This window comes from Oryzias latipes, chromosome 5 (genome assembly GCF_002234675.1).
Source record: "Oryzias latipes chromosome 5, ASM223467v1".
NCBI classification, from domain to species: domain Eukaryota; kingdom Metazoa; phylum Chordata; class Actinopteri; order Beloniformes; family Adrianichthyidae; genus Oryzias; species Oryzias latipes.
The window spans coordinates 7,143,627-7,151,794 of NC_019863.2; the positions used below are offsets into that span (position 1 = coordinate 7,143,627).

Below are 8,168 nucleotides of genomic sequence, written 5' to 3' on the forward strand. Positions count from 1 at the left end.
AATTCTCAGTGCAATGAAATTCTTACGTTGTTGTCTACCCTACAAACATATTTAAAAAATACGCAAAACATGTAAAAAAACACAAAATAGAGTATGAAAAACTGAGAATACAATAAGTTAAAGTGCAAAAAAAAATAAGGCAGAAATGTAATACATAACAATCTGCTATTGTCTCTTAAATTTATTTAGCATATTGAAATTAGTTTTGTCCAATATTTTGAAGTTCTGTTTTGGCTCTTTGGTGTTTGACAGTTTGGATGTATTTATTTTTGGCTGTTTTGCTTCCTAAAACTGCAGCCAGGTAAGTAGTCATCCTCCTGCACAATTAGTCACTAAAGCTTCTTGTTCTATTCTTTTTTTTTTTTTTTTAGCTTTTTGAGCAAGTTCAGCTGCTATTTGAAGGGAAGAAAAAAATCTTTAGTTTTCTTGCAATTTTTCAGATAAAATAACCATCCTTCATAAACACTGATATGTTTCTAACAGACTGCTCTCTGGCTTTGGGGGCCCCTGTGGTGGTCCTGCTGCCCCTGGCCTGGGTGGCGGATGTGATTACCTTTGGGGCGGTTGTTCTCTCTCTGCTATATCGTGTGGGTGTTGGGGGATCCTGGCTACCACTGCTGGGGCGGCCGGGGTCTTGGTGTGGGGATGACTGGGTACTCTCCCTCCTTTTTACATTCCATCATCCACCTTAGGAGAACAGAAAAACTCACAAGCGCTATCTCACCTTTGCACAAATAGTTTGTGTGACTGAATGAAATGTTTCACATGTGTTAGACTGAATGTATAAGTATGCGTGTGTGAACGTTATATGTACATGTTGACATATTTCCATGTAAACATTTTGGGAGCCAACAGGTATGTTTGTAACATTTGAGTGTGTGCGTGGACAGGCCCCGCCCCTTTTAGATTTATTATGCATCTGAATCTGACAGTAATGATTATAAACTTCCAGCAATTTGTTGCTTTATGATTTTAACCCCCCCCCCCACAGTCACCCTCCTACCCCCACCCCACCTCCCTTAAACCCCTTTTTCTTCTTCCCTTCTTTTCCATACGCTCCAACTATATATTTAATATAAATATAATTAATAGATAAAGTTTTGTCTAAATTACAAAAGGGGTTTATTCAAATATACACCTTGTGTGTCAGAAGATTCATAACTTCACGTTGTAACATTAAAATATGTCCAACACAAGAGGCCTTCGGCTCTCATCTGTTTGCTCAGCTGTTGGACAGGACAAGTTAGAAAATAAATAAATTACGGACAACTTTTTGTTCACTTTGAGACTGTTAAACAGAAAAAGAGGGCTGCTGATGGGCTAGGCAAAAAAATCAATTTTTCGATAAATTCGAATTTGTTGCAATTTATCTTGGGGGAGACTGGGATTGTGTTTTTCCAGCACTGATTTCTTGGGCTTCTGTTGTTTGGAATAAGGTCAGCCCGTCCGTTTCTTACGGAGCCCCTTAAGGGCCATTGAAAAAAAAAAATAAAAGGAAAAAAAAAATTGAAGTAAAAAGAAAGAAAAACTAACGGGTGCGCACCAGTTACTAGGTAATTTGTGCACGGAGAAATGTTTCCAAGTTACCTGGAAATGGCATTATGTGAGCTAATTGAGTTTTACTTTGCTTTTTGACTTGTCTACAAAGAGATTCCAGCTTTGCTAGCTTACCGTCACAATTACATCATCTCTGAACGTCATCTTAAATGGGTTTTAAAGTCATGTGGTTTGTTTCAAAAAGCTTTTAAAAAACTAAAGCCATTTGTTATTTGTATTAATGGCTGTTAGTAACTGGTGAAAAAAAATTTAAGTAAAAAAAACAAAAAAACAAACTGCACCCAATACTAACGGGTGCAGTTAGTTTTTTTTTTTTTTTTTTTGCTTCATAATCTTTCTTTTGTTCAATGGCCCTTTAGGGGCTCCGTAGTTTCTTGCCATACGCAGTCATTAAAATGGCAGCTAGCAAAGAGGAGCTTGTTCCCAAAATAGGAAGACTTTTTTATTTTTCCCCAGTTCTATGGTGCTGGTTGAGTTTTGTGACTTTAGACTTGGAGCAAGAAAACTGTTGGAAGGCTGTTGCTAGCAAAAGTGGGAGTATGAAACAAAGCTGTGAAACAGCCGGTCCAGTGCCTGGTCACTGCTCAGCTGAAATGCAGGCTGGTTCTGATCCAGTTCAAACATTGTTTTTTCTTTCAGTCTGTGCTTTAAAAACAATCAAACATAATGTTATGGGTCCAACTGCTCATGATTAACAACACTTTGAAGAAAGAAATACACAGAAATACATTTTTAAGCTTAACTTTCTTGATATCTTTCCTCGATTATGAGAAAATGTTAAAGGAACATGTTAAAAACACCATTTTCATTGGAGTGGGACGGAATTGTTGCCATGGATTAGCAGCCTTACACGAAGAACAAATCAGAAATTGTATCTCCATGCAAAATCAAATCATTATACAGGATTTATTGACATTTTTGAATTTTTCATGGATGAAAGTAGTGATGAATTTGCTTAAAAACTATCTGGCTGCTGTAACGCATTTTTCGTTTAACATTTGTAATAAATAATATAAATAGAAAATGAGACTTCGGTAGAATTTAAACTCTTGTCTCTGGAAACAGTGAGATCATTGCGACCGGCGCCCTCTGCTTCCTGGATGATAGCTAGCTTCGGTGCTCGGTACTGCGGGCGGAGAATCATCCAACATGGCTGGCCAGGAAGACCCAGTTCAGAGGGAGATTCACCAAGACTGGGCGAATCGAGAGTATATAGAAGTCATAACGAGCAGCATCAAAAAAATCGCCGACTTTCTGAACTCTTTCGGTAAGGTTTCGACCACCATCTTCGGCGTGAAAGCGTAGAAAGATGGCGATAGCTTGTTAAGCTAGCCCATGTTGATGTTTTTAATGGACACTCCTAGTTAGCAGTTAGCTTGCAGGCTAGCGGTTTACGAATTGAAATTTGGGAAGAGCAAAATAAAAGTTTAAATTATATCTCCGTCCAGGGTAGCTGTATTACATAACAGAATGAAGACTAAATTCCATGGGACTGTTACACTGTAAACCCGAAAAAGCTTCAAATGCTACTTTATTGTTGTCGTCACTCGACTGTTCGTTAGCAGCACCTTTAAAGGTTTTACCACATTTGAACCCAAACAGACATGTCCTGTCGATCCCGCCTGGCCACCCTCAACGAGAAGCTGACAGCGTTGGAGAGAAGGATCGAGTACATAGAGGCCAGAGTAAGCAGAACAGCCCTTCCGTGTTTCCCATTCTCAATGCTAAGCAGCTGCTACATATTTCTGTTTGTGAATGCAGGTGACAAAAGGAGAGACCCTGACCTAGAGAGGACCATGGATGGGACTTCATGTTCTCCCTGAATCTGTGTACCCATCCATCCACCACCCAGAGCTTTTGGACTGAGCGTTCTGGACTCCACCTTCCCTTTTTTAGGGGGGATCATCATAAGGACCATTTTTATATCTTGTGATTGACCTTTGTTGTGTTGTCTTCATGGCAGAATTTTGAACATAAAATGAGTCCATCTTTGGGGTGTGGCTGACTTCATTGTTATTTTTTAGAACAAAGTGGGAATCATCAAGTTTTGGTTTCAAAATGATATTCAGAAATGGACCTGCTCTAAACTTTAAGCATGCAGTGTCATAAACAAATCAGAGATTTATATAGAAAAATAGGGGTCAATTCTCATGTGCCAAGTTGAACAAGTAATTAGTTAGAGACCATTGAGGATATTTGTACAGCAAATGTTTCTGAAAATAAAGGCATTGCATTGTTTGGCTCTATTATGTTTAACTGGACTACAAAAGTCCTACTGATGTAATTATTAGGAAATGTATAAAGTTTAGTTATAAGAAACAAAATAATATTGTGCATATGGTAAGTTAGAACACGTTCATTTTGTTCACATCAATCACAGCAAACTAAGGGATGTAGGGGTTGTGTATTTTGAATTTTACAGTTTGAAATTATAGGTTTTCCTAATGTCCTTTTTTGATTCAAACTTTATGAAATAAGATTTTTTTTCTTGTTTGTTTCATGTTGGAAACGTGTAACAAATCTGTAAACTACAACTCCCAATTAAATTAAAAAAATGGCGGAAATTTGTTTGTTTTGTTACCCTTAATTCTGACTTGCAGGCCACAGAAATGGGAAGCATATTTTCTTTAAAATACAGAGGAAAAGGGTGGATCTATACAGGTTGAGGGGCCGGAAATGGGAGGATATGGAGGATGTTGGAGTGATCGAGGACGGGGATGGAAATGGACAGTTAGTTCCATGAGTGTGATGGAGGTCTGAAGATCAGAAAACGTTTGGGAGCACAGAGCAGAAAAGGTGGCTGTTGTTGTGAAGCATGACGTCACAAAACTCTTTAAATTTGAAATGGACTGAAGAGCGGCAGTTGGGCCCGACCACATACCTGTGAGGGTATATGGAAGTGTTTAGGAGAGGTGGCCGTGTGGCAGCAAACTTTTTCCACTGAGCTGTTTAGTGAGGTCTTATGAGAGGACGCCTGGGGAATGGGCGAGTGCTCATTTTTTAAGAAGAAAGCGGTCATGTTAAGTTTTTGAGACTTTAGAAGAATAAACCAGATCAGTAATGAACATTTGTGGGGGAGCCAGTTTAGCTCGTGCTGGTTTGCGGCGCCTTCCGTCCGTGAAACCCGGGTTCGACTCCGGGCTGCTCCCTGTTCCCTTCTCTACCTCTGCCGGTTCCAAGCCCGGTTTGAGAAGGTTGCGTCAGGAAGGGCATCCGGCGTAAAAACATTGCCAAATTTACCATGCGACTCGTTCGCTGTGGCGACCCCTGATGGGAGAAGCCGAAAGTGGAAGAGTAATGAACATTTGTGAGCAACATCATAGTTTCATGCCAGAGAAGAGAACCACGGATGCTTTATTTGCTTTAAAGAAGCTTCTGGAGAAGGTCAGAAGGAGCTGCATTGTGTCTGTGAATCTCTAGAGAAAGTCTAGTTTGTATAAAAATACTCTGGATTAAAGCGGAGTAGATGGAGTTGTTTAGAACGTGTTTGGGAGCTGAAAGACGGGGAGGGGGGCACTCTGTTATCAAAGTCAGCTTTATTGTCAAATATGCTGCATGCACGACATACAGCACAGATGAAATTACTTTCCTCTCGCCCCACAGTGTAATCAGCTTATAAAATAATAAAATAAATTAAAATAAATAATAGTAATAAGAAGAAGAATAAGAGCAATGAGATGGTTAAAGTGGCAGTTTAAAGTGACAAAAGTGCTAAGAACATGTCTATAAAGACTCTCATTCATCCAGGTCGGTTCCATTGTAGTAGGTTTAGGGGATGTCATCTGGACTTGGTTTTAAAGTTAGAAGAACAGTAACTAGATGAGTCGGTCATTGCAGTCTTTGGTAAAGATGATGTTCTGATGCAGGAGTGGCAGGGGTTGGAGGGGGCAGAGGGGGTGGGCAGGGAGGGAGTTGAGTTTCCTTATCGCCTGATGGAGGAAACTGTTCTTGAGTCTGCTGGTTCTGACCTGCAGACTTTGCAGTCTCCTCCCTGATGGCAGCAGGCTGAAGTGTCTCTGGGATGAGTTAAATGACATTTGGGGGAAAAAGATACAAACATTTTTATAACACGCATATTTAACGTGTGTCAAACATCTTATATTCTTTACCTCACACACTTTGTAATTTTTTTTTAAGGTTGTCCCACTTTTTTTTTTGGAAACCTTCTCCTGCAGCTTCACTTTCTCCAGGATTGTCCTGAAAATCACACAAAACAAAAAGGGAGCGATAACAGATTTAATTCCTCTCAAAAATAGGTTTCACGTCAAAACACAAAAGGCTCTAACTCTACTGTGACGAAGACATGTAAAATGGGATGTTTTTACCTACAAGCCAGCAGCTGGAAATTTGGCACCAGTGAACAGATGATCGTTCTCTCCCCAGAGCTTTAAGCTGCTGTCTGTTCTTTGGTCCCCAAAATGATATAAAATTACATTTTTTAAAATTACGTTAACACCATGAAAGAAAAAAAAACAGAGGAGGAACAGCTGCAGCATCTGGCATGCGAACCGAGACCGAATATAAGAACTTTTACTGTAAAATTTTCAGATCAAAATAACTTTAAAATGTTTTATATTAATCTAAGCATTAACTTATCACTTTAAAGTGTTTACTTACATTAAAAGGTGCAATTATCTCCACTTCCTGGTCGCGCTTTTTTAATAGAATATTTGAGGAATACATCATAAAAATTTAATATTTATAACTATACAACACAAGAACATAACACAGGAAAAGAAATGCAGACAAAACAAATCAAAATTATATATAGGAGTTGTTGAATTTCGACAGCACTTGTTGCGACGCTGTAACTTAAGCAGCCTACAAATGCAGGCCTTTGCAATTTAAATTTTAATCCCATCATTGAAAAGACCAAAAAGAAAGTTAACCGAAGAGACATCACTTTAGGGTCAACACGTCCACATGTAAAACTGTTGATAAAATGCTTTACAAATTCATCTGGAAAAATCAAAACTCACTACACCAAAGATAAAGTGCTTTTGAACACAATAGATTCAGGAGGACTTAATGTCTTAGACTTCACCACCTTAAATTACACCTTTAAGATCAACTGCATCAAGAAATTCCCAACTATTCCTGATTCCTTATGGAATTTTATTCCAAACTGTTTCTTTTCTAAACTTCCTTTTCTTCTTCAATCTAATCATCACATTCAAAAGTTGCCCATTAAATTAAAACATTTTCACAAGCAAATGATTGTGTCCTGATTCTATAAACAATCATTTTCTCCTCACAACTTTCATATTTGGAATAACACAAATATGTTATTCAAAAATAAATTTTTATTCTTCCCTTACTGGTTTAAAAATAATATACTATATGTGAATCAACTATTTGACTTTAATGTCCTATTATAAGCAGTTAAAAATCAATTTTTAACCACTTATAATATCCCAGTTAGCCCCAAAGAATTTGCAATAGTAATGGATGCTACTCCTGAAGGAATCATAATGTTATTTAAAAGTCTTGTACACCCATTACCCTTACATTCAGTTTCTTTGTTTGAAACCAATATTTGTAAGACCTACTTTACTACAAGACCTTCAACAAATACAAAAATAAGATCCCTATATCGCAGCTGCATATGTGACCCACTGCTGTAGAAAATTTGCCCCAGACATTGAGTGGAGGAGAGTTTGGACTTTTTCCTCCAAATATTTTATTTCAAATAAACCTCAGGATGTTTGCTTTAAACTTCTTCACATCTTACCCAGCAAAAACCTCACTACACGTGGACATGACATGACAGAAACTGCTCCTTTTGGAAATTTAGACACTGAAACAATCATACATCTATTCTGGAAATGCCCCAAAACAGCAACTTCTTGGAAAAACTTCACCTCAATAAAAATATTATTAAAAAAAAAAAAGATCCAGTATACAAAGGTATATTGTTTGGTTTGTATTCCTGTTAAAAATTCACTAATAAGGGAACACTACCGTACTTAATTAATATTTTAATAATACTAGCCAAATTTCATATTCATAAGTGCAAATTTTCTGCAAAAAAAGCCCTTTTTGAAACGTTTTGCGATTTAGTTAAACCAAAACAATCAAATCTTCCTCTAACCCCAAAGCTTTTGACACTTTGTTTACACGAAAAATGTTTTTTTGCTGTTTGTTCTTTCTTTTTCTTTATGTTCCCCCCCTGACACATTTTGTTACTCATTTTTCTATCGGGGTATTTTAAAGTTGACTAATTTTTGTATTATGATTCTGTATATTTTCAATAAGGATTATTGACGAAAAAATGCAGCCCTTCCATGTATTGTAATCCATTTTGTAATATTTCTTTTGTAATATATATGCCATCCCCTGGCATTGTCATTGTTATGGCTATTGATTTTACGATACTTTTAACCATTTTTAAATGTCTCAACGGCCTTGCGCCTTCTTATTTATCAGATCTTTTAGTAAGGTATGAATCCTCGCAGACCCTGAGATCCTCTGGCACTGGTCTGTTAACCATTCCTACTGTAAAAACCAAAACACACGGAGAAGCATCTTTTGAGCACTATGGCCCCCGTTTATGGAACAGTCTGCCAGAGGAGCTGAGAGCCGCAGAGAGCATTGAAGTTTTTAAGAAAAGG

General features: G+C 37.8%; 1 protein-coding gene across 1 annotated transcript; it reads left to right on the forward strand.

Annotated features, from left to right (window-relative positions):
• Window positions 1–2,201: 2,201 nt before the first annotated feature.
• Window positions 2,202–4,121, forward strand: brk1 (BRICK1, SCAR/WAVE actin nucleating complex subunit). Its single transcript, XM_004068608.3, has 3 exons — window positions 2,202–2,824; window positions 3,160–3,242; window positions 3,319–4,121. The coding sequence occupies exons 1-3, from the start codon at window positions 2,707–2,709 to the stop codon at window positions 3,343–3,345; spliced, it is 228 nt and encodes a 75-aa protein (XP_004068656.1). The 5' UTR covers window positions 2,202–2,706; the 3' UTR covers window positions 3,346–4,121.
• The last annotated feature ends 4,047 nt before the right edge of the window (window positions 4,122–8,168 follow it).

Coding starts and splice junctions, on each gene's coding strand:
- brk1 (XM_004068608.3), top strand. CDS start 2,707: ATGGCTGGCCAGGAAGACCCAGTTCAGAGGGAGATTCACCAAGACTGG. Junction 2,825..3,159: donor CGACTTTCTGAACTCTTTCG/GTAAGGTTTCGA, acceptor GAACCCAAACAG/ACATGTCCTGTCGATCCCGC. Junction 3,243..3,318: donor TCGAGTACATAGAGGCCAGA/GTAAGCAGAACA, acceptor TTGTGAATGCAG/GTGACAAAAGGAGAGACCCT.